Below are 25,913 nucleotides of genomic sequence, written 5' to 3'. Positions count from 1 at the left end.
CCACACTGGTTTACAGACTAATAAAATCGGGAGAATTATGATTCCTTGGAGATGCAGGCGTAACTGGGGTATCCACTTAACAATGCACATGGAATAAATTACCTTTGGATGACACCTTTTAATTGAATTGAAATAACAGCTTAGTAATCTGTTGCGATAAGAATATGAGGATGATTAAAAGATCTGAAAACTCTTGAGAAGTTAAATGATTAAACATAATGCTGAGTAAATGAACAAGCCTGTGTGTATTAGCCAGCCGCAGGTCTCACCTGGCAGTCGTGGGACCCAACTTGCAGCAGGGCCCTGGGCACACCTGTCTGCCACTGCCTGCACAGCTCGGCACCCGCCCTCCTCCCCACCCCCCGGGGCTCACAGCTTCCCTGTGGGCAAACTGAGCCAGAAATGGGCAGCAGGGCTAGGGCCTGACGGTGGGCACTCACGCCCTCGGTGGTGGAATTTTCGTCTTTGTTTTTCACTTTGAGGGACAACAATGCAACTTGCAGGGACCAAAAGTAATCGACTTCCGGCTTCCAATGTGATCAGAGGAATTCGCAGTCCTGGCAGGCTCCCCTTGCAGAGCTGTTTCCTGTTTCCCATCAACCCACTCACCTCCATGCGTTTTTGTTTCCTTGGAGCTGTGGACTCTGGCACACTGGGCTTAGGAAGCAAGGCTGTGAATATCGTACTGGGAAAAAGTGCTGATTCCTCCCCGGCCAGGGCTGGCTGCTCTTCAGGGTGGAGAAAGCACCCCCAAGGGCATCACCTGTATCCCCATCACATCACACACACACGTACACATACATGTACACATACACACACACACACACATGTACACACACACACTGGCCACACCACACCACACAGGATGACCTAAAAAGCTGATTCACTTCCTTACGAGGCTCATCCCCTGCCTGCCTGGAGATAACACAGGTAATTTATTTTCTGATCATATAAATCTTTCATGCCCAAGTCACAGTCATAATTAGTTGCATAAAAATTCAGGTTACGATTCAGGCTATTATTAGGAAACATGAAAACAGCAAAAAGTTTTGTTGCACTCGCTAATAAAAGCTCTCAAGGTCTCTGGTAGAGAGAACAGAGGGACTTGGCATCTCATTAAGGGTAAAATTCAATTTAGAGCAGAATCTCACTTGCCAGACTTGATAGTGAACATATTTTTTAAAAATTACAATAAGCAAGTGCACTGCTGCTGGCTGGAGGTGCAGAGCAGGTCGGAGCGGGCTCAGCCTCTGGGGCACCTTCCTTTCAACTGGGCTGAGTCCTGTGCCTCTTAAGCCAGCACTGCAAGGGGCCAGCATTATGGTGCCGCAGGTTAAACCTCCACATCCCACACCTGAGCGCCAGTTCAAACCCTGCTCCGCTGCTCTGCTTCCGATCCAGCTCCCTGGTAATGCATCTGGGAAGGCAGCTGAAGATGGCCAAGTTGCTTGGGCCCCTGCCACCCACGTGGGAATCCTAGATGGAGTTCCTGGCTCCTGGCTTCAGCCTGGTCCAGGCCTGGCTTCTGCAGCCATTTAGTGAATAGGATAGAAGATCTCTTTCTCTCGGTCTAGCCCTCTCCACCTCCTTTTCAAATAAACACATCTTTTAAAAAGTATTGCCCCCCAGGCCGGCGCCGCGGCTCACTAGGCTAATCCTCCGCCTGCGGCGCCGGCACACCGGGTTCTAGTCCCGGTCGGGGCGCCGGATTCTGTCCCGGTTGCCCCTCTTCCAGGCCAGCTCTCTGCTGTGGCCCAGGAGTGCAGTGGAGGATGGCCCAAGTGCTTGGGCCCTGCCCCTGCACCCCATGGGAGACCAGGAGAAGTACCTGGCTCCTGGCTTCGGATCAGAGCAATGCACCAGACACAGCGCGCCGACCGCAGCGGCCATTGAGGGGTGAACCAGCGGAAAAGGAAGACCTTTCTCTCTGTCTCTCTCTCTCTCACTGTCCACTCTGTCCAAAAAAAAAAAAAAAAAAAAAAAAAGCATTGCCCCCAAAGGAATGCGGAGAAGCCTCTTTTCAAATGAGGTGCCTGTTTTGCATCACATCACCCAGGAAGAGGTACCTACAGAACACACCCACAACAAGAGAGAGGCTCCGCAACAATACTGCCCTTGTCTGGGAGGCTCAGCAGTCAGCTTCCAGGGGCACCAGACTCCTCTTCCCCAGTTTGGCAACAGGAGCACAGGAGGCAGACCCTGACCTCAGCAGATTGCGCTGCTCGCCGTTCCCAGGGGCAGAAATCCTGAAAACATTAATTTGTCAAAGCTTCGAGAGCCTCGAGCCTGAGCCAACCGAGAGAAGCCATCAAGAAAGATTTGTCATCAGAGGAGGCGACTGCCCCAGTGTCCTGTGGAATTTAGTCTGGAATGCATTTCCCCATTATCGTAACTCTGCCTCCAGCGCCGAGCTGTGTCAGGAACCAAGTGCAAAACAGTCCTGTGGCCCAGTCTTTTTTTTTTTTTTTTTTTTTGCTGGGGGGAGAAGGTGGAGGGTTCCAGGACACTGGCGCCCCTTGATAAACACTCACAGCGGCAGGCCTCGGAACATTTTCGAAATGCTAATACATGCTCCCCCCAAGTTAATTTTCTTTCTTCTTTCTTTCATACTGGCTCTTTTATATGACACTTTACAGTCCTGTAGCCGCACAGCCAGCTCTGCATCATAAAAACGACACCTCGGTGATTTAAGGAGAGAGTGCATCAGAGCGGAATGGGTGGTGTGCTTGCCAAGTATCGGTGTAGCACCTCTTACCTGGGGCAGTGTTCATTTTCAATGCATCACGACGGCCTCGTGCTAAATCACTCCAAGAAGGGCCTGTGCTCTTCCCCTCTCCATGTGGGATGCTGGAGAGAAGGGAGAAGAACGCTGCGGGGAACGCATGGCAGACAGGTGCACCTCACAGAGCTCGGGGCTGCCAGGGGAGGCCAACCTCAGGTAAAGAAGAGGAGCAGGAGGGAGGGAAGGAAGAACCAGCGTGTGGACGTGGAGGTCTCCCTAGCAACACTGGTGGTCACTGAGAGATGCCATCACATTCAGGACTTTCTTTCTCCTTTAGCTTTGCACCACCAACCAGTACTCACCGACGTCTGAGCTGCAGCCACCCGTCTGGCCGGCGACCCGCTGAGTCGAGAGAGGATACATGGCCGAAGAGCTCTCACAGAGCTCTCCATGCCTCAAAGCGAGACTAACAGGAGCAGCAAACCCCAGGGGGCCTCACCTCCAGGCGGGCTCTGGTGAAAGAACCCCAGTGAGCCTGAGCTCCCAGGAACCCAAGTCTCAGGTCCACCTGGCCCTGTCTGGCCACCATGAAACGCTGAGACAGCGCTGCCCCCAAGGGCTCTCTTCCCTTTTCCTTCTTTAATACCCGTTGCTTCCGCGCCGTGTCTGCCTGTTTTGCACAGTTGCAAATAAGCAGCTGAATGACAACCACTCCCGAATCCCACTGAAGACTACAAAGTCTTCCATGCCCCCCTCCCAAGCTGGGACCCGTCCCCAGTGGAACCCTGACGACCCTGGAGCTGGGCCACCACGGAGCGAGCCCAGTAGGAAGGAATCCAGCCTTCGTCCTTGCTCTGAGGCCTGCTGTGTTGGTTTATCAGTTCTGTCCTGATTGCCTGATTCCCCACCCAGCTGTCGCTGGTGCCTAGGTCTTCAAAGGGAAGCCGCCTTTAAAGCTTGCATTAGGACCAACTGGATGTTTCAGGAACATTTTATTTAATGGTGGCTGACATTTTCTTTAAGCCCACCAGTTTTGTCTCTCTTCGTGCAAAAGTTGCTCCCTTTCAGTTAAAGGGCTGGTGCTAGAAAGGCAAGTTACCCCACTATTTGCTGGCAGACACAACCAGTTAGATCTGGGGGACGGGCTGAGGCCACCTGCCAAGCCAGCCACCCCAGGTCCAGAAGGCTGACCAAGAAGGCAGAAGTGCCTGTGGGCACCCCCATGCCCCACTGACACCGCAGTCCTCAGTCAACAACCAGAAGAGTTACCTACAAACAAAGCAGACACAGATGTCTGCTTTAGGGTTTCCTTTGATCAAGGACTAGTAACTGCCACTACTATCAAAATATTGCAAAGGAAGGACTGAAGTCAGAAAGGAGATGATTTCAGACCAAAGGAAGGGTGAGGGATCCATCTACCTATGTCCCTTCCCCATTCTCTCTCTTCCTCACTCCCTCCCTTCCCCCGGCATTGGTGGTCCTGAGACACAGAGTCACAAGGGATTCCAGCTGCAGAGATAGTGCCAGGACGCGGCTTCCCCGCTCTCACACGGTGCTGGGGAGGTGGCATACGCACCACCCTGCGGTCCCCACAAGACCCTCCCCAAGGCTGAGGACCCCAGTGAGGAGCCAGGATCCAAGCGCAAGCTGTGGCCACTGCTCTGGGCCAGGCTTCCCTGAAACACGTGCTGTGGCTGTGGCTGTGGCAGATTGACCAAGAGGGGGCGTGCCAGGGCCGCACTCAGTTCCTGAGACCCACTTCTTCCCTGCCTGCTGGGCAAGCAGAAGACAAGGGTGGACAGTGTCTTTTGCTCCCCACATCAGTGACACCCTGACTGCTTAATCAGGGAGGGACTGGGCAGAGGTAGGCGGCTGCCCCAAACTCTCTCCATAGAAGAATCCTGGAGCCGTTCCCTCCCGAACTCCCCAGGCTCCGCCGCAGCTGGGATCTGCTCCCCACCTGCTCTCCAAGTTCCCGGGCCAGTGCTCAGTGGCCATAGGGGTGGTGGCGAGGTGCAGATGTTGTGATAGCCTGCCCAGGCCAGGGGGTCCCAGGGCTCACTAGGGTGTGTTCTCAGCTGCTGCTCCTGCACCACGTGCAGGCTAACGGACATGTGTCCCTGACGATCACCCTGCGTGTGCAGGGAGCTCATAAGCCAGTGTTGCTCTGCCCACAACTTCCTGGCCCATCTGTGGAGAAAAGAAAAAGAAACTCATTTCCAGCTTCAAGGTCAGGAGTCTGGCACCGGCGTTCAGCAGCTGTGCAGTCTGTGATCTGCATTTGCACCGAGGCCCTCACGGCTCAGCTCTGTAGTGCTGAGTGTTCCCAGATGTCCAGCCAGGACTGGCCAGTTGTGCTGTCAAAGGTGACTGGACTCGGCCTTAGCAGCCCTGGGGCCCCAAGCTGAAAAGTCACGGTCTGCTCTCGCTCAGCCAGGGCTCGGATGCCCTGCTGTGGGCCTGGGGTTGGGGGCAACCTGAGTGGGACGCACCCCTGTTCAGCGTACCCCTGTACCCACAGCCAGCATTCAGGGAGTGTAAGGTCTGCTTGGGGTCACGTGACAGTCCCTGTTGCCAGGACGAGAGGCAACGTGTGAAGTGCCAGCTGCTTACCAAGGAAAGTAAGGCCCCCAGGAGTGTGCAGGGCCTGCATCTTGGGCAGTCAGGGGAGCTCCCAGCTGTGCATTCTCCTGTGGGGCCTGTGCCCAGGGTTAGGGGAGCAAGGCTGCCATGACTCCCACACCCCCTTCCTACCACCCGCCGTGGGCCAAGCATCCCAAGCCCCTAGCAGCTCCCCTGCCGCCTCAATTCTCTGGACACTGCTTCCCGCCTCACTTGCATTGCGAGCTCATCTGCCTGGGGTCCAGCTAGTGTTTGCTGGGGTCAGCTGGGTGCCAGGCCCTGTGCAGAGGAAGCAGAGGCCGCTCCTGCCACTCGTGACCCCACCCCTCTGTCCTCAGCCGATGCGACCTCATAGGGCAAAGGGATCTGTCATCTGGTCTCCGTGGGACCTGGCACAGAGCGCGTGATGGGACTGTGTCCCAACAAGGTGCAAGAGGAGGCCCTGACTGAGGGGCAGCCAGAGAAGGCTTGGAAAGGCACAGAGGTGGGGAGGGGAAGGGGGAACCGGGCCATGGGACACCTGATCCCCAGCCTGTCCCCACCTGTCAAAATGAATGCCCAGGAGGTGGACCTGGAAGCAGGAGGCCTTTGGGAATGCTCTAGCTGTGGCTGCACTAGTGGAGGAGAGGCTGCACCAAGAGACTTGGGAAGGAGGAGGTGACCAGAGCTGGGGACGAGAAGGCGAGGCTGAAGGAACCGGACAGGACAGTGAGAAAGGGAGCTGGCTGGGGGAGGGACATCCTCTACGGTGCCGGGGTCAGCTTGCTACTCACCTGGGCTGCACCAGGCAGGACTCCCAGCAGGCACTCTGCCGGTGGGGTAGCATGGGCAGCCGGACATAAGGACAGGTGCACTTCCACACCCGCTGGTGCTTTCCACGCACGCCATGCTGCTTCACTCAGGAAGGCTCTGTTGGGTCCAGATGGAGACTCTGCAGCAACAGGCTCAGTCAGCAGGAGCCGCGCAGAGTCTGGGGCTGCTGGGCTGGGCCTTGTGTGCTTGTGTGCAGGAATAGCGCCGCACTGCGGGCCGGTGGAGGCCTCTTGGCATCAGGCTCGTCTCCCCAGCCGCAGCCTTGCTAACAGCCTTGGAGGGGAGGCCCAGGCGTGGAGGCGTGTGGGGAGACCAAGCACAGCAGGAACCTGGGAGGAAACCGGGCATACAGCATGAACCGGGTAGTCAGAACCCTGCCCCTTCCTAACGGCGGGGGCTGAGGGGCACCTCTTGGCAAAGATTGGGTCATTCTGAGCAAGGAAGGCCACGTCGCGGGCCGCTCCTGGAAGCCTCTTGTCAGTCAGATGAATCGGCAGCTGGTGGGAAAGTGGGTCTCCAGAACAGAGCAGGAGGGGCAGGGCAGGCAGTCCTGGGGTGTCTAAGTGCTTTGTTTGTGTGACTGGTGTCCGAGGAGGAGACACAGGCTGGAACATCTGTGGACTGTTTTATCCCAAACACTGCTGAGGCCTTTGAACCTGACCCAGCCCTGGTCCGCAGGGGTCTGTGGTGTGTAGGAGGTGGCATTGGCTGAGTCTGCTTTTACAATGTGCAAAAGAGAGACACACAGGACCCACATGGGACCCAGAAGGCTTCTGACATGAGCATCAGTTGTCAGCCACTGGCTTCGGCCCTGATGTGTGTGTAACCCCACTCAGGGCTCTGGGACCCATGCCAGGCCCCAGTCTGCAAGACTGTTCATTTCTGACCATGACGTGTCCTGTGCCATGGCCACATCAAAAACTCCAGTGAGCTGGAGAGACGTCACCCTCTCCATTGCCTAAAGGCAAACTGTGCAGGGGGGCAGTGGGGTTCACCCCGTCCCAGGCCTTTCCTGCGCCTCCCAGCCCTGCTGGCTGGGTTCTCAGGAGAGGACACGGAGGGGCTGGGCTTGGCTCTCAGATTCCCTTTCTCTGACTTGCTGGCACTTGGGAAAGAGATTTGGATTTCTTTCCTTCGGTTTATAGTTGTCCCCCTCTCCCTCCAACCCCAAGGCATCAAAATGGGGTGCTGAGCTGGAAGTCCTCTGTAGAGTTTCTCCTACCCTGGTTACCCCTCAGGGCCTCGATTTCCCTGTCCCCTCATGGGGACAGCCCTGCCAGTGACCAGGCCAGGAAGCTGGCCCTGCAGACTGCAGACTCCCCTTCTAAAATTCACCCCATCTTCAGGCTCTGGAAGGTTGTCATTCAGACGGTTAGTTGTGCCCCGACCTGCTGATGGTTGGAATGCCTCTTTGTGTGTGTGGGCTTTGCCCCTGCAGCCCCGTAGCCTCCCAGGCAGAAGCCCTCACCGCCACATCAGCTTCACCCGGAGGCAGGGAGGGCAAGGGCATGGCCGAGATGGAGCTAAAGCCGGAGTTCCATGCTGGTTTCCACCAGATTCCCCAGTTTAGGTAGGCGTGTCCTGGTGCGTTTGGATGAAGGGAGTGCCTCCGGGGCGGGGGGGCTGGCGTGGCTAGTGTGGCCAGTGAGTGTGGAGAAGCCCAGGGCACACTCAGCCAGCATTCCTGTCTGCACAGCTACATGGGAGAAACATGGCACTACTGGGCCTTCCCAGAGAACAGGAGGGGCGGGGAGCCTGCAAGAGCCTCCACTGGAGACTGCTGCCCCCACCATGTGGCCACCTGGAGGCGACCATGCTGCGGAGGGCTGCCTGGGTGGGCTGCTCGTGCCTGTCCCTGCGGGGAGAGGTGGAGCAGGTTTGGGGCCACTCATCCCTATAGTGCGCTGTTCCCTCAGCCGGCAGAGCCCCCACTCCCTCACCCCCCAACCCCCGCAGGCACCTAAAGCTGCCGCAAGAAGCATTTGCTGTGGGTCAAGATGTGGAGATTTCCAAACTGACAGATGGCAGGGGAGTGTGTGGCGAGAGAGCAGGAGGCATTTTTCTTACCAAGAGCTGTCCTTGGACAAAGCATCCGTTATAGGGCTCTCTCTGGAAGATAATGTAAGGAGCCTACCCGAGACACAGAGAAATGTCCCACATGGGGAGAGCAGATTTCTCACATCCCCGGGTTTCAGAGCTGCGCTGCAGGAGAGGACCCCACCCAGCCACCCCACCCCCGCCTCCCCTTCCTGCTCAGTCCCTCCCAGGGGTGGTTTCACTCCCCAAGGCTCTACCAAAGCGTCCAGGTCCCTCTGGGTTGCGGATCTTGTGGTCAGATCTCAGTCCTGGTCTTCCAGCAGCTCACGGCCACCCTGGACACAGGCGTCCCCCACTCCACTGCTCACTCTCCTCCTCCCTGGCTCCTGCTCATCCTCCCACCTCCAAACATCGGCCACCTTTTCCCACACCTGTCCATGGCATCACCAGCTAGGGAGGAACAAGGCTCCAATCCCGAACCCCTCTTGCAAGGTCCAGGCCAGGCTGGAGTTCTCTCCCCGTGCAGAAGGCGCTGGGGGGATTGGGCAGCCGTGGAAGCCCCTCTTGACCCATGTGGTTTGGCCCCATCCATACCTCACCACGATTTTCCCCTGGGATACAGTAACTCAGATTCCTTTCCCCTCTGTGGGGGTGGGCCACTACAGGGTCTCAGGGCCGCAGCCCAAGCTTCCAGCCCCTCTATCCTCCCTCTCCACATAAGCTGCTAAGCCATGGGCTTCGGGCTGGCAGGCCCTGGGCCTGTTTCGCCCGCCAGTGCATTCTGACTGCATCCTGGTGGTATGCCGTGCTAAATGGAGATTGTCGCATGAGGCTCCCTCATCGTTCGCTTGCTTAGCACTCCCTCCTGTGTGCCAGGCACTGTCTGAAGAGCTGAGGGTACGAACACAGCAGATAGGGTCTCTGTCTTCACGCAACTTGTGTAGACATTTGTTTACAGCAAAGCGCAGAACTTGATGACTAAACTGTCACAAAGGCCGAAGTAACACCAAACAACACGGCTCCATTGGAAATATTATCCACAGTCTGGTAATTAACAAGTTTACTGACAGCATGAAGCAAGCAAGAGGGAATATGTCAGCAGCAGAAAAATCTAAGCAGCTTATGCATAACGAAGCAGAACATGTTGGATGCATGCGAGTGACCTCTAGGGTGACTTTGGAGCAAGCCTGGCTGGCCCAGCGCCACCTGTGCAGCCTGGCTGCCACCAGTGCTCAAAGCATGCACCCAGGCCAAAGGCTGCATCGCACCTGTCCCCAGCCACCCACCTGCAAATGTCAGCAGGTGTTTGGAAGGGGCCCAGAGTGGCAGCTCCACTGAGGGAACAAAGGCAAAAAAACACGGAACACCTGCCCACACAGCCAGCACTGTCCCCCCAGGGCAAGCCAAAGAAGCTGTACTGTGTGAACACAGTTAAAGTCACAAGGCCCAGTGGCCACACAGACTCCACCTTGGTTTCTCCCCCACTCACCACCTTCACAGTATGGCCCTGGCCACAAGGCCGAGACCAGATCGATACAGTATTGCAGTGCCTGGCCCAGGGTCTCCCTCCAAACTGCCCTCCTGCGCAAGCAGGGCCCTGCCCCTGGGTCTGCCCTTCAGGGCATCAGCAAGAATAGGACCCTGTGAGCTGCCTGACGGAGCTTCTGACAGGTGTCTTCCCCAGGAGCGTCGCTGGACACGGCCGGTGTCCAGGCAGGGCTGTGTTCCTTTAGTGCATCCCAGATGTGAGAAAGTCAACACGACTTGACAAGCCTTTGAAGAATTTAGTTTCTGTGGCTATAAAGCTCCGGAATCCTGGAAGGAGGGTGCCGATGGGCTGAGGGGTGGCTCTTCATGTTCAAGTCGAGTGAGAGAGAATGCCTGGGAGGAAGTGAATGCTGGAACCGGAACTAAAGCCTGGTTCACCTGCAACCAGTGTGCCACTGTCCAGGCAGGAGGCTCCTGTGCCTGGAGCAGTGGCCCCGTCATGACCTGTGGCTACTCCTCTCCCAGGCCCCAGTGTGCAGGGGAGAAGCCGGCACTGTGTTTGTGACGCTGAGTATCTGAAAAACCAAGGACATCTTCCTGCCTTGATCCCAGCTGCTGTGGGCCAGACACCAGAGCACAGAACAGTGAGGCCTAGGATGGCCCTGCGGGACACAGGGTGCAGCTGGTGTCCTCCACAAGGGCTTTGTCGTGCTTCCCCATCCCCCACTGACCTCATAGCTGTTGCAGTGCAGGTGACGTGGGCCTCTTTTTCCCAAGGGAATCAGGGAAGCCATCAGACTCTGCACCTGTGGTTTGCTTTTACCACTGAGGCAAGTAGGTAAAGAACAGGGGCCCAGGAGCACTGGGGACAGTGGGGGGTGCAGCAGGCAGTACTTAAAGGACTGAGACGGTATCCAACCCAGAACCTCACAGCAGGCTGGGCCCCAGAGCCTCTCAGCCCAACCAGTCCTTTCCTCGGTGTCTAAGCCAAGTTCTGGGACAAGAGCTGAGGCCTAGGGCTGCCCAGCATGCCAGCAGCAGAGCAGGCCTGGCGCCCGGGGCCCTGCCCTGCTCACTCGCACCCCAGCACAAGCAGAAAAGCCATCTCGCCTTTCACCCTAGGAGGTCATGGTCTTGTCACTTGCGGCAGTCAGGCCTGTGGGGGCCGTGGGGGCCGTGGGGGAGGCTTGCTGTCAGGTAGACCCCTGTGCGTGAGAGCGGGAGGAGGGGCCTCCATGGCTGTCAGTCTTCAGGATTTTTAAAGGAACTGGGGAATATTGACACAAATTAAATCCAATAGAACACCCTTTTAATTAATCTTTAAGTGACCTGAGTGTTTGCTGTGTGGCTGATGTTTGTGTAGCCAACAGGCGTGGAGTTGCGACGGCGCTGTCGGCGCCCACACGTTTCCCTGCTGCCCACGGCCTGCGGTGCGAGGTGCCGCCTCTGTGCCTGCACTGATGGACGTGTGCTGTGGGAGCCGCTGGCACAGGAGCCCCCCACCCGCCAGCTCCCACTCAGGCCTTCATTGTTTGTTTTCAGCGTCGTGGTACAGGCTCCTCCCAGACCTACTTTGAAATATGACTTTGGGGCTATGTGGAGGTGGGGCCCTAGATCTCCCATGGGGCCTGGTTCTTAGGGCCCGGATGCCTGAGCTCCTCATCCCCCCCACCCAAACTCCCCCTTTCCGGCTACCCCCTCCCATCTCAGGCTTCGGGCTCCATGCAGCACCCTGGGATGCCTGTGAAAATCAGGGTGCCCTCCACCCCCACCAGAGAGCGTGGCAGCCCCAGGGCGGGTGTCTGTGCTGCTCACCAACCCCTCAGTGAGATGCAGGCCCCCTCCCTGACTGTGCAGTTGGTCTGACCAGAGCTCACATGGGCAGAGAAAGCAATTAACGTGACTTCTTCACAAGCCCCAAACAGCCAATGAGTGGCAGAGCCAAGTGCAGCTGACACCCAGAACAGCACATGGAAGTCTCACTCTGTGCAAGACACATGCATTTCACCTCCGTCTGTGTCCCTGCCACTTCTAGACTGGATTCTGAGTGTGCAGGGGGCCAGCAAAGTCACCACTGCTGTCCCTGGCTCCCACCTCCTGGTCACTCTGCCTGGGGCAGTGTGGCTGAGACCTATCCTGGGTATGCTCTTGGTCTGGACTCGCATCCTGGGGTCAGGATACACACCCTGGCACCGTGCACCCCTCAAGGCTCAGGGCCATTCCCTTGGGAGAACTGTGGGTTCTGAGTCTTGAAGGCCTGCAGAGTTGAGCGGAACCCAGAGAGTTCTAGCAAATTCTGTTCTCCATCCCGGCTGTGCAGCTCCAAAGCCTGGCCCAGGGGGCAGGGGCGGAGCTCATCGAGGGGAGGGCAGCCAGCTCAGCAGTATCCAGGAGGAGCTAGAAACACATGTCGCTGGTATTGGTATTCTCACACTCTCACATTCCTTCTGCACCCATCCCTTGCTTGGGGCCTGTCTTCTCTCACGCCGGCTCCTCACCCTCAGTCACACCTTGCCCACGTGTGATTGCCCCCTCACTACTGGCCCCTTTACTTCCGGTGTTTATCTCTCTGTGCATCCATCCAGGAGGCACTGGTGAGACACTGGTGTACGCTGTGTCAGTCCTGGGCTGGAGGGGCTCTGCTGCTGGGGTCTGACCTTGGGTGCTGCTGTCAGTGCACTTGCTCCACCAGGCGTGGCACACAGCCCCGATGTGCTGCCTGCAGAGGAGCTGCTGCCTGGTCACCATGCACAGTGTCCCTCTGAGTCACAGAGCTCAGCTCCCAGATCTGGGCTTAGCTCTGGAATTTTTTGAGGGGCCACCTCCGTCAGGACTCCCCACGACCCGACAAAGTGACAAAAGTGAATAGAGCTTCTGACATTTTTGCTGACGTCTCCCAGCCCCCTGAGTGGGCAGGTTTGGGAGAAGAGCCTGGGAGGACACCCAGGCAGTGGAGGACACCCAGGCAGTGGGCTGCTGCCCCTCCCCGTCAAGCCCGGTCCTGTGTTGGCATTTGAGCAGTGTGAGCTTGATCAATTTCTTTACAAATCCTGAGATTTTCAAAAAGCCTGTAAATGCTTTGGACCCTCCCCATTTGCCTAAAACATGAGCAGTCTTCATGCCAGTTATCAAGTATAAATGGCAAGGATTAGCAGTCCGCACAGCCTGAAGTACATGTTGAAAACATGAAAGGCTGCAGTGTATGGCCATGGAGCAGAAATCCAAGTCCACGTCCGAGTGAGTCTCAGCCTTCAAAGGTCAGCCGGTTTCCTCCCCAGACCTCAGACCGTGCAACCTTTAAATCGTCCCCAGTGGGTGAGAAGCCCATCGGCCCACCCAGCAGACCTTGACTGCACTCAGCAAGGCTGAGACTCCACGAGGCCCGACACTCCCCAGAGGGCGCTGCACAGCTGCTCCCTGGCCTGTCTCTGGGATGCAGCTCCGATCACAAATCCACAGCCCACACAGCTCCCTGCACTTGAGCCGTGGTTCCCGGTCCAGTCCGAGTCACAGAGCCTCTTGGGCATATGACTGAAGTCGCGGCCTCTCTCCCTGCAGAAGGGTCCATCTGTGCAGGTTCTCAGCACACGGCCAGCCGTCTTCAGGGCACCTGAAAGCCCTTCCAGCCCCTGCCCTTAAGTAAATCTGTGGTCGTTTGCCTGGGGTGCAGCCTCCACGCCCTGGGCCTAGGCCCGGGCCTGGCCGTCCCTGACCACCGTCTCCTTCCTCTCTGCAGAGGTGCTGCAGCTCAGCCTCGCCCCCGAGGACCGGGTCAGTGTGACCACTGTGACTGTGGGGCTGAGCACAGTGCTCACCTGCGCCATCCGAGGAGACTTGAGGCCACCGATCATCTGGAAGCGCAATGGGCTCACCTTGAACTTCCTGGATTTGGAAGACATCAACGTAAGTCACCTGGCATTTCCTCTGAGTCCGCCTGTGTGTCCTGGGCCAAGTAGGTGGCGGGAGGTGCCCCGCGGCAGTGGCAGGGTCCTGGTCAGGGGGAGCGCCTCTCCGGCCCGCTGTCAGGCTGGAGCTGTTGGAAAGTCAAATCCCAGCTTGTGCAGAGAGTAGGATGCAGGATGGCCAGCGGCCTGGCAGCCACGCGGGCCAAGCAGAGGGTGTGCTGACGGGAGAGGCCAGCAGGAGAACTGAACAGGCCCTGCGCTAGCAATGGCCTGGATGTGGTTCTGAGAATGGGCTGTGGAGAGGAGGGGCAGTGTGCTTTGTTCACGTAGCTCAGAGGGTCCACCCCAGGCAGAGGTCACAGCCAGGCTGCAGTGCTGGGGCACCCTAAGGGGAGGTTCTGGGCCCTACAGTGGACATGGGGGAGGAGTAATCCCCGTGGAAGGCAGAGGTGAGCTGGGGGCTTGGTGGGCTAGAGGGCAGGGTGCCAGGGGAGGCAGTGGAGGGAGGCTGGACCAGGCCAGAGGGACCCACCTTGGGGAGTTTCTCTACCAGGTGATCAGTCTACTCAAACTGGGGAGCAGAGAGCTGTTGAGCGTGCAAGCATCACATGGCCAGCAGGGGGCGCTTCTGAGGACCGTGGCAGCTGGGTTGGGAGCCCAGCATCAGCTGTAAAAGCTTCATGAATTTGAATAGTCCCTTAACCTCCTAACCCTCAACGAATTCTTCCATGCAAAAACGCAGCATCAGCAGTCCCTCCCTTCTCTAGACTTGAAGAAGACGGGAAGAAGTCAAGTACACTGATCGGTCCAGGTTGGGCCCTGGGGTGATGTGGCTTCCCAGAGGTCCAGGGGAGAAGACAGAGTGAAGTCACCCACGTCCTGAGCTGCCAGGACAGCTGACAGGTCGTGGGTTATGGTAGCAGGAATCTGATCTTCAGGCAGAAGGGAGGCAGCCCTGGTCTCCTTGGCTCAGGACAACGTGACTGGGCCACATCAGGACGCTGGCCCAGAGAAGTAGCACGTGCAGGGCGAACGGTGGGCTCCTAGCAACATCTCTAAAGAGGTAGGGTTCAGGGTGGGGGACAGCAAGCTGACGGGGCCGTCTGACCCCGTGGGCCAGAGCGGCAGGAAGAACCAAGGTGCCCGGTATGGGCTCCCTGATGGAGCATCCGTGCACAGACAGCACAGGAGACCTAGAGCCCCCATCCCTAGGGGCAGCGAGCTCACCCCATGGCCCTCACGATCCCTGCCAACTCAGGCTGCTTCACGGGAAGAGGCCAGGAAGAGGCTGTGAACCAGTGAAGCCGGGACTGAGCCTCTCGAGGCCCATTTGGGAGTATCCCCAGGATTCCTGGGGAGATGGGCGGACGATGGGGCCTGCTCTAGGGGGTCCTCTCCACCCCCACCCATGCACACTGGGCAGGATGGCTTTTTTGTGATATGCCCAGAACAGCAAACGCAGCCCCGTGTGTTCCTGCGTGTGGTTGTCCTTGGGCCTGAAGTGGCCAGGGCTTCCTTGAGACCTCAGCTAGAAAGGGCAGACTCGGGGGAGGGGAGTGTGATGGGGCGCATGGGTTTGTGGGCGTCAGGTCTCAAGGTGGGTGTCAGTCCACGTTTGGCCCGCAGTGACTGCTCCGCGTCAGGACAGGGCAGCCGGTGTCTGTCTGAGCGTCCCCGTGCTCGATTTAAAGACAGAAATAAAGGCAAAGCCAAAGCTCCTCCTAATGTACTTGCCACCCGTTAACTAAATTACTTTGAGTGGTTCTCGCCTCCCGCCAACATGCCTCTAGCACCAACTGGATTGCAGTTCTCCTCTTCACAATAAGGTTAGCAATTTGGATAATTGTGGGTGCAACCAGAGATTAATGGCCCCTCGTTACCTCCCAGGAAACAGCTGCTGCTGCTGGGCGAGTCTGCTTGCAGATGGGCAGGCCCTGGGCTTCCCAGAAACTCCCATGAGAGGTGTAGGGCCGCTCAGACACGCAGGCCACACAGAAAACACACACACACCACACACCACGCACATACCACATACCACACACACTGCACGTACATGCACTACATACCACACACACACCCCACACACATACCGCATACCACGTATCACACACACCCCATACATACCACATACAGGCACTACATACCACACACACACCCCGCACACCACCATGCACCCCACACATACCACATACCACATACCACACACACACTACATACCACGTACATGCACTACATACCACACACACACCACACACATACCACATACCACACACACACATACACACTACATACCACACACACTGCACGTACATGCACTACATACCACACACCACGTACATGCACTACATACCACACACACACCACACACATTCCACATACCACACACACACCCCATACATACCACATACCACACACTGCACATACATGCACTACATACCACACACACACCCCGCACACCACCATGCACCCCACACATACCACACACCACACACACACTACATACCACACACACACCACGCACATACCACACACCATACACACACCCCATACCACACACTGCACATACATGCACTACATACCACACACACCCCGCACACCACCATGCACCCCACACACACACCACATACCACACACACACTACATACCACACTACATACCACGTACACGCACTACATACCACACACACACCACGCACATACCACATACCATACACACACCCCATACACCCCCATACCACACACTGCACATACATGCACTACATACCACACACGCACTCTGCATACCATCACACACCCCACACACATACCACATACCACATATCACACACACCACACACAACCCATAAACACCACACATATCCCTCATACACACCACACACCACACATACACCACATACCACATACATGCACTACATACCATATACACCACATACCACACATACACCACATACCACACACACACCCCATACACACCACACACTACGCACATAGCACATAAACACACACACCACACATACACCACATCCCACACACCACATACGCACTACATCCCACACACACACCCCACACACATACCGCATACCATGTATCACATACACCACACACCACACACAACGCATAAACACTACACATATCCCTGATACACACCACACCACACACCACACATATACCACACACACTGCACATCCATGCACCACACACCACACACCCACCCCACACACCCCACACACATACCGCATACCACATAGCATACACACCACACCCCGGCACAGCCTGCTAATGAACGGCACACTCTGGGGCCGCAGGGTGCTGGGTTTAAGGCTCAGCTCTGCCACCGCCTAGGTTAGTAGCCATAGAAAGGCCAGCGCAGCGCTGTCGGCTTCAGCCTCCTCTGTGGGATGGGAATAAAGAGCAGTGCCTGCCTCCCGGGCCCCTGCAGGGGGAGGTGGGGATGTGCAGAGGTGGCTGTCAGTCCCTAGCATTTAGAATTCGCCACCTGCTGCTTCTTACACCTCATCATCACTGAGTGTCAGAACTGTGGCTGCTGTTACAGGAAGCTCTCAGCACCTCGCAGCCTAGGTCCCCACTGAGGCACCCCGAACCCCTGCTGCTTGTAGCTGGGAATGGGGGCCACCCCGTCCATGTCCACCTCTGAGCACTGGGGAGAGAGACACTGCCCGGGCTCCCAGTAATCCTGAGCAGCCCCGGGCAAGCTGTTGCATGCCTCTGAGCATGGCGGCCTCCTTGCATGGGAATTTGGGGACTGAATGCGTGCGTGAAGCCCCCTGCTCAGTGTCCAGCACCCAGTGTGTCTTCCTATGTGGCAACGCCACTAGGGACAGTGAGAGCAGCCCTGGCAGGTGTCCGGCTGAAGAGGGCTGGAGCCAGGTCACTGGCAATCCTGGGGCATCTTTGAAGCAAGAACTGGTCAGGGGCGACCAGCCCAGGAGGGCAGCACTGAAGGGGCCGTGATTCCAGGGCCGCTGGGTCCCCACAGTCCCCGGCACCCTGCAGACGGGAAAGCACTTGAGTCTTCAAAGCCTGGGCCGGGAGAAGCAAGCGCAGGGAAAGGTGCGGGCGTCCTGCCTTTGTCGTTCGTGTGAGACATCTTGATTGGCAACAAAATATTAATCACTTTCTCACCGCTCTCTTAATGAGAAGCTTTCATGGGCAACAAAATATTAATTTGTCTTGTCTTATCTGTTAAGAATTCTGTTAATGAATTCAGTCGCAGAGCTATTACAGAATGCCATCCTAACGACACATGTAATTAAACTTTTCTGACTTGCAAACATCAAAGATGCCTTGAGCATCAGAATACTATTTGATCAGAAAGGCAACGCACCCCTCTAGCCCGGAGCCAAGTGAGGAGCAGCCACTTGCTTCTGCAGCAGCCAGCGCTGCCGTCAGAAGCACTTTCGGGTTCCCCATCGTGTGTGCGCCCGTCCAGATGGCGCACATGCAGGCTCAACCTTTGGAGTGGTTCCCTAGGTGCCTGGGGAGCTGCAACCAAAACACAGAGCAAAAGCACCGTCCCCAGCCTCCAGCGAGCAAGCTCCCAGCAGCACCTGCTCGGAGGCCAGAGGAAGGAGCGAGGACGAGCAAGCTGGGGTTGGGGGTGGGGAGTGGAGCAGCCAGTACGTGGAGGGCCTTGAAGGTCTCAGCTGTTCCCCTGTGGCCAGGGGCGACCGCAGATCCTTGACCGTGATACGGTCAGCTGTGTGTGTGCTGTGAGAGTCCTGATTTCCTTCCTAAGATGAAGCACCCATTCCAAAGGGGACCCCAAAGAATATGGGACCCAGAAGTGAGGGGAGCCCTGCCAGTACTCTCGGGGTCTCCCGCCTAACTTCCCATTCCCACGAAGCAGTGCCCAGGCCACCTATGGCTCCCACCCAGTGTTCGTCCAGGTGTCTGTGGCTCACTTCATGGTATCTAGGCAACCCTAAGATCATCACAGGGTGCGGCACAGCCGTGGTATCCTGCTGAGCCTGCCTGAGCCCCCCTGTGTGCAGGGGGCTCCAGCTCCACCCAGCCCTGCTGGCAGGAGAGCAGCCTCCCAGCCTCCGGGCAGAGCCTCAGAGGGCCGAAGCCCAGGCAGCTCCTGACCAGGTCTGGAGAGTGACGCCTCCTGTTGTATGATGGGAAATCAATAGCTGTGTTCACGCGCCTGCTCCCCTGAGCCTGCAAAACATGCCCTGTGAATTTGCTTCCCGCTAGGCTGACGGCCGGCTTCTTTGCACGGGCAGCTCTTGGCCTGGCCCTGTGCCCCTACCTTGCCTCAGCCCCAAGGAACCACAGCCCACTGCCCTCACCCCACACTAAGCTGGCAGAGGGCCCAGCAGCACCCTCAGTTCTGCCTGTCCTGACTTGGGCCCAGCCGCTCTGCAGGAGCTCCTGTCTCACAGAGGAGGAGCTCCCGTAGGCCTTGCCACGGTGGGTACCAGAAGCCAGTGCCAGACCCCTTCTCCCACAGCCCTGCTCTGCTCCTTAGACACCACGCCCTGTGGGGCAGGGCGCATGGTCACTGCCAGGGCCCCAGCCAGAGCCCTGGGGGGAGGGAAGAGTGCTCCGTGCGGACCCTGGGGCAGCGCTACAGTGATCAGTCGGAAAGGGGCCGGGCTAACCTCGGGGACCCTTCCGGCCATCAGCCACACAGTCCTGTGATAAGGAAGGCACTGGCACAGCAGGGACCCTGAGTCCCACCTGGGGATCAGGAAGTCCCGGGTCCCACGGACACCACACTTCCTCACCTGCACGCAGAGCAGGACCATGCCTCACTCTTCCCTGCAGCTCCTGCTCTTGGGCTCAGATCCTGGCTTTCGGGGGTGGGTGGGGCCCATCTCAGAGGCAGCGGCAGCCCCCAGCCCTCCTCCAGTCCCCACACTGTGATCTGGGGTGGGGGTGCCACCTCACTTTGGGCAGGAATGAGGCAATGCAAACCCGTGCGAGCCTCAGCGCTCTGCGTCTGCATCCACCCAGGCCCTGCAGTGGTGTGTCTGCATGCGCGGTGCCAGGTCTGTGTGCTTCCTGGCTAGCATCACCACCTGCCCGTCAGCGCCGCCACAAGGCAACTCGGAAGGATCGGGACCCTCGCTCTGGACCTGCAGCCACGCCACACAACCCTGCAGGGCTCTCTGGGTTCCTTCCTTGGGGGTCACAGCACCCAACACACTAATGGCTTCGCTCCTGGACCAGCTGGGTCTGCTTCCTGTGGTGACTGACACAGTCCGCAGGCCCCGCTGCTGGGCACCTGCTGGGACGTGGGACTGTGGGTGGCCCTCTGGGTCTCATCAGCCAACTGGCTGCAGCACTGCAGGGGAGCAGCAGGCACTGAGACAAGCAAATGGGGTTGTCTGATTGTCTGGCCGGGATCTTCCCAGGGAGAACATTTTTCTATTGCATGCTGGTTTTTTGTTTTTTTTTTTTTAAGGCCTACAACAAACTCCGTACATCTGAAATGACTTGAAAGAGCCCCTCTTTTTTGTCGTGTTGGGTTTTTTTTCACTGAATCTCGCTATTTGGTCTTTCAACTGTCACAGGCAGAGTACAGTGATAAAAGCAGAAAAACAAAACCCATTAGAACAAAGTATTTGTAGCCATGTCTGAAGGATGTGTTAAAAGGTTCACTTTTTCCCCGTGCCTAAATGGTGTAAAATGGGAACAAATAATTCTAATGAAGCGTGTGCTCTCAGCTAGCTCCTCTTTGGAAGTCAGTTATTAAAAAAAGACCAAAAGAATATGATTTAGGAGCTCATGAGTCATTTAATTTTTATTGTCTTGCTACGAAGCAGTCACGGATCCATTGTGAAAAGATGAGAGGCGTTTTTGATTAGCGTGGAGGGCTGTTTGCAGCACGACAGACAGCCGTGCTAGGTTCTGCATTAAAATAATCTCATTAAAACACTTGGGTACATTTTGTTTTAAGATCTTTGAAAACACTGTAGTTGAAGCACTTCAAGTCTTGGGCCAATTCCCCCCGGCTAATGTTGACAGCCCGGCTGCATCCCAACATCTGGGGCTGTGAGGATCTGGGCAAATCCAGAACCTTAGTGCTGCTGTCCGGAGCTCTCCCAGAGATGGGGTCCTGTGCCCCGGTACATCGGCCCCTGGATCTCCCGGGTGGCTCTGCCCCTAGTGCTGCCTCTGACCTTTGCCTTCCAGTCACCTTCTCAAGGTCGCCTCTTCCTGCCTTGGGCCTGGCTTCAGGGCTTGGCCTGTGCTCAGGTCTCTCAGGAGGGCCCTGGGCTGGCTTCTAGACCCTCAAGGGCAGAGCCCAGGGACTCACTGCCTCCCTGCAGAGGCGCAGCCAGGGGAGGAGACGGATGGTGCCCCTCTCGGCCAGCACGGTTGAAGGGCACTGTCCACTCTGAGCAAGGAGAAGAGAATCTCTGGAGGCCCCATAGCCTGAGCCAGGCCCAGCACCTGCTGTGTTCCGGCTCCCTCGCCCAGCACCACGTAGAGGGGCTCACGTTCAGGCTGGCAGCTTTGTCCAGCTTTGCCTCCCGGAAACAGCAGGAACACCCTCGTGCTTCCCTCTGTGCACGTTTGTGCAAGCGGATCTGTGAGACTTCTTGAAGGTTTTCAGCATCGATGGCCACAACCTGCTCTCCCTCCTGAGAGCCTCCCCCTGTTCGCACACCCCCGGCAGCCTGTGAGAGCTCTAAGCACCCCGTAGGAGAGAACGTCTGATTGAATGTCTTGGTCCTCGAGTGAGTGGTAGAAGAAAACTTTATCACACCCTCCCTCGAGTGCTTTGAGAACAGCAGGTGGCTACTGTGGTTGTGAGTGTGGTCCAGTGAAGTCGGAAGCTGGTACCTGGGTAAGGCTTTCTCTGGCGGGGCACTCATGATCCAAGGTTGCCAGGGTAAGGGTTACAGTTTTCCGGGATGAAAGGAGCAGGTTTCTTGTTGGTCTAGAACTTCAGTTGACTGCTGCTGTCCAGTCCAGTGCCCAAGACCCTTCGAAGTGGCCCCAACTGGGCAGTCCAGGCGGTTGGCCAAAGACCCTAAGCCCCATTCAGGCCCCATTGGCTGCCACTGTTATAGCCCTCTGGAGTCCTGGCAGTATAGAGCTGTCTAACTGCTGGCCCCACAGCTGGACAAGCTATGCGCTCAGAGCTGTGTCTTTGCTGTAAGCCTCCTCTTGTGGGTGCCTGGACACCCTGGGCACCGAGATGCTCACATAGGGTCCAGGGTATGGAATTTCAGCATCTACCCAGCTGGGCCGGAAGCCCCTCTTTAAATTTGGGGGCCACAGTGAAGCCATGTAAGGTGCCCCTGCCTTACATCATCAACTGCAAGTCAGACCCCAAGACTGCCATTATGTTCAGGTTTGCTGGAAGGACTCCCAGAATCCACAGAAGCTCGTGCACTCACACTTAGGTTTATTACAGGGCAAGAGTCCAGAGTAAAATCAGGCAGGGCAGAAGGAGGGCATCACCTGGGCAGGAGCTTCCTCCATCCCCTCTGGGGGGCACAGACCCATAACTCCCCTAGCGTCAGTGTGTGATGGCACACCCAGCGTCCTGTCACCAGGCACTCCCACCCAGGCCTCTGGTCCGGAGTTCTTACCAGAGCTGCATCAGACGTGGCCCAAGTCTGCAGCCCCTTCAAAGGCAGACCTGAGACTGTCCGGCCCCCAGACCCCAAGCCAAGCCAGAGACTCCTGCGAGGCAGACATCCCGAGGGCCGAGCTCACCAGCAGGAGCTGAGGGCAAAGGCTGGCCCTGTCTTTAGGACACGTTAGTCCTGCACCACCCTTCCTTCTCGGCAACACACCTGTTCACCCAGCAAACAGTGACAAGCTCCAGTCGGGCACCAGCAACACGGCAATGCCCAGCAAGACGCAGTGCCTCCCCTTCGCACCCACAGTCATGAGCACAAGTGGACCCCAGGGAACAGCAGGTGTGCAGGTCAGCCGGTGACTCAGTCCTGCCTCCTAGGTTCCATGCCCCTGTGGCTGCGCCGCCTCAGCCCAGCGCCAGCCTTCACGGGGTTGTGGGCTGCATAGGGATGCGGCCAGCTGCTGAGCAAGAGGACTGCTGCACAGGTGCCTGCAGAGTGCAAGACTGTCCTCTGAGGGGCGCGGCCCCAGGGTCAGTCAGCTGGCCAGCTATGGCGGGCCAGGGAGTGGACACGTGCTTATGCAGGCATGCGTGCTCTCGTTTGCTGCCTGTGTCCGTGCAGTGTGTGGGTGCTCACCGAGGTGTCACTTGGTCCTGGCTTGGTGCAGGTCGTGGGCATACGTCCCACACCCAAGCAGTAAATATGTCTGTCCCCAGAGTGCTGCTTGTCACTAGGGACTGGGCCCACTGCAGTCACGGGGCAAGTGAGATGCTGGAAGAGTGACGTTCTAGGGGCAGAATCGAGCCAGTGTCAGCAGGAAGATCCCTTTACCTCCTCCTCCCGAGACAGCCGGCGGTGCTCCGAGATGGAAAGCTCTGAGCGAATGATTGCAAGCTGAGCTTGAGCCATGGCCCTGGCGGTGCCTGACCTCACCTCCCATGCTGCCCGGCGGTCCTGGTGTTTGACATTTGGTCACTGAATCATCAGCGTGATGACCACTTGCCCGTGACTTACAGCTCCTGCTCACGTGTCATGGTACCAATACCCCCAGCTCAGCTCGGCTTAGCTACTGTTTAATACTTCACTCTTGTTTAATCACCCTCTTTAATAAGGGCAGATACTTAGATGTTTAAAAGATGAAAATCACATCTTTGAGTAAAATGGTCCCTTTCCCAATAACGGCTGTGCGTCAGTACATAGAATAGTCTAATCTGGCATCTGTTTATTTCTGGAAGGAAGCTTGATTTTGCTAATACGTTTTTATGCACCAGGATTTTTTTTAAAAAAAGGAAAGCTATCCATAAAAAGACAATTACAGAGAAGCAATCAAGCATTGATAGCAACATTCAGACCCATCTCAACGAACATTCAGGAGAGGAAAGATTGCAGGTTTCGTTTTATATAGCTTCTCATAAATCAATTTTTAAAGAGATTTTCTTGCATCCAATGAGGTAAATTTTATTTCTGTAGCCAGGATTCCTATCCAGACAACAATATGCACTTGGCTCTATAATGATATGATGCTGATTGTTTTAGCCCAGAGACAGTATTTTGTTTATTGTGGAGTCAGGTTCCCCCCAGAGCCTACACCACAAGCCAGTGATGCACTGGGTGCGTACAGAAGCATCCGAGCGGCCCTCCTGTCCTCCCGGGGCAGTGCAATTACCCGTGAGTTATGTCTGCTCCCAGGGACACAGGCTTGTGCTTGGCAAGCAAGGAAGAGCCAACGGGGAGGTTAAATGACTCTCAGAGACACTGCGCGCCACCAGTGAGTCTGCAGTTCCCGGCATGAGCCTTTGCATTTCTCCTGCCGCTCTGAGCTCAGCCTTCCCTGGAGCTGTCTCCGCATGCCCCGGCCCGAGGAAGGCAGAAGAGCCAGGAGCCCCTCCCAGGGGCGCAGGTGGAGATGGAGAGCCAGGAGTCCCCCGCAGGGGCGCAGGTGGAGATGGAGAGCCAGGAGTCCCCCGCAGGAGTGCAGGTGGAGATGGAGACAGGGCGGGGACATGAGGGCCAACACTGGAGACCAGTCCTCTGCCTTTGCCACCAGTCAGCGCAGCTGGAGCAGTGTGGGTGGATGCAAAGGCAGGAGGGGGCGCGTTGGCGGGCAAAGGGCCAGAGCAGACACAGTCGCTGCAGGCAGCCCAGCCCAGTGCCCTGCTGTCCATTCAACAGGTACTTAACGGAGGGCCTGCTGCGTGACGGGCACTGTGCCAGTCCCAGTGGACACAGTAGGGATCACAGAGCACCAGAACCCCCCTCCCCTACACAAGGTCCAGTTCTCACAGGGGACACCATTGAAGAGCTCAGAAAATCCTGAGAACAGCATAGAGGGCTAGCGAGTGCTGTGGGGAGGCTGGGCCGTCAGACAGGGGGCCGGGGAGGGGGTGGGGCCTGAGGGAAGCCGGGGGAGCCGTCCTGAGCCAGGTCCCAAGCCAGGAGCTGCCCAATCTGGTGTCTGCTTTGTAAGGACAAATGACCCTGGTGAGGACTGCAGAAGGGCAGAGGTGGGGGTCTGCACCCTGGGCTCCCAGGGGCCAGGGTAAGAGAAGAACACACTCTGTGTTCTCAAGGGCAGCTCTGTGTCTCACCTAGGGGACTGGGTTTGTGTTTGTTTTAGGTTCTGGGTTTTCTGAGTGCTTCTTCCTGCAGATTAAACGAGGCATTGTCCAGTGGTGGCGTGGAGGATCGGCTCAGGATTCCCCACAGACACCGAAATCCACAGATGCTTGTGTCCCCTGTACAGAATGGCACAGTATTCGCACAGACCCGCACACTACCTCCCGTAACTGTGAATCCTCTCAGGGTGACTTACAACACCTAACGCGATGCAAATGCTGTGTAAACAGTTGCCGCACTGTGTGGCTTAGGGAATGATGACAAGCAAAGAAGTCTGCTCGTTTTCAGAACAGGTGCAGTATTTTCCACCTGCAGTTGGTTGAATCTTCAGGTGCAGAACCAGAACGCGGAAGGCTGACCGTAGGTCCGGTTCTCGGCACACGGTAACCTCTGGAGACTGTGCTGGTGCTAAGGGGGTGTCACCCACGGCTGATCCGTGCAGACTTCAGCCTTCGCGCGGCGCTGGGAGCCCAGAGCACTCCTCAGCCTGAGGAACGCTGCAGAACTGAAGGAGGGGGCTTCTGGCTGCCTGAGGCCCCCAGGAAGCACTGAGCGCCTGTCACTTCCTGCCTCAGCTCTGGTCCAGCCTGCAGCACCCTGCACAGCGCCGGCCCCTGCTGGGCCCCGGGCGCAGATGGCTGGGAGTGAAGTGCCCGGCACTCTGGGGGAGACGCTCATCAGGGCTGGCCTGAGCTCCTGGGCGTTTGCTTCCAGAGGCCAGAGGATTTTCTCCTCTTTTGTTAATAGCCAGAAAAGAACACCCGTGCCCATCATGCATCCCACAGGAGAACGTGTATTCACGTGGGTTTTCCTGCCAGGCTCCTGAAGCGCCAGCAGGCAGCCTGGGCACTGTGTCGTCCACAGTCTACAAGTGGAGAGACCACTGCCAGAGGGGCTAGGGGACGTGTGGTCCGTGGCAGAGCTCCAGCCGAAGCCAGGGTCCCTGAGCCTCCACCGCCAGGCTTCCCCCAGCTCCTCGCAGACTGCCCTGGCCAGCCAGGGAGCCTGGGCCTTGTCTGTGTGCTCAGCTCCGCACACCCTAGCCTCAGAGACGACCAGGCGCTCAGGTCAGCCCTGATGAGCGTCTCCCCCGGAGTGCCGGGCACTTCACTCCCAGCCGTCTGCGCCCGAGGCCCAGCAGGGGCCG

The 25,913-nt window shown here is 57.2% G+C and overlaps 1 protein-coding gene across 3 annotated transcripts in view; it reads left to right on the top strand.

Moving 5' to 3' along the window:
- FSTL4 (follistatin like 4) overlaps positions 1–25,913 on the top strand; it is a 360,281-nt gene that overhangs the window by 300,702 nt on the left and 33,666 nt on the right. For all 3 annotated transcript variants that reach the window (XM_051844203.3, XM_051844201.3, XM_051844205.3), the window contains one exon: positions 13,419–13,585. In XM_051844203.3, coding sequence (XP_051700163.3) covers positions 13,419–13,585 — 167 coding nt within the window. The remainder of the gene's footprint in view (positions 1–13,418; positions 13,586–25,913) is intronic.

This window comes from Oryctolagus cuniculus, chromosome 6, assembly GCF_051225735.1.
Source record: "Oryctolagus cuniculus isolate XC-2025 breed Fujian yellow rabbit chromosome 6, ASM5122573v1, whole genome shotgun sequence".
NCBI lineage: Eukaryota > Metazoa > Chordata > Mammalia > Lagomorpha > Leporidae > Oryctolagus > Oryctolagus cuniculus.
This window is presented reverse-complemented; position numbering and strand designations above follow the sequence as displayed.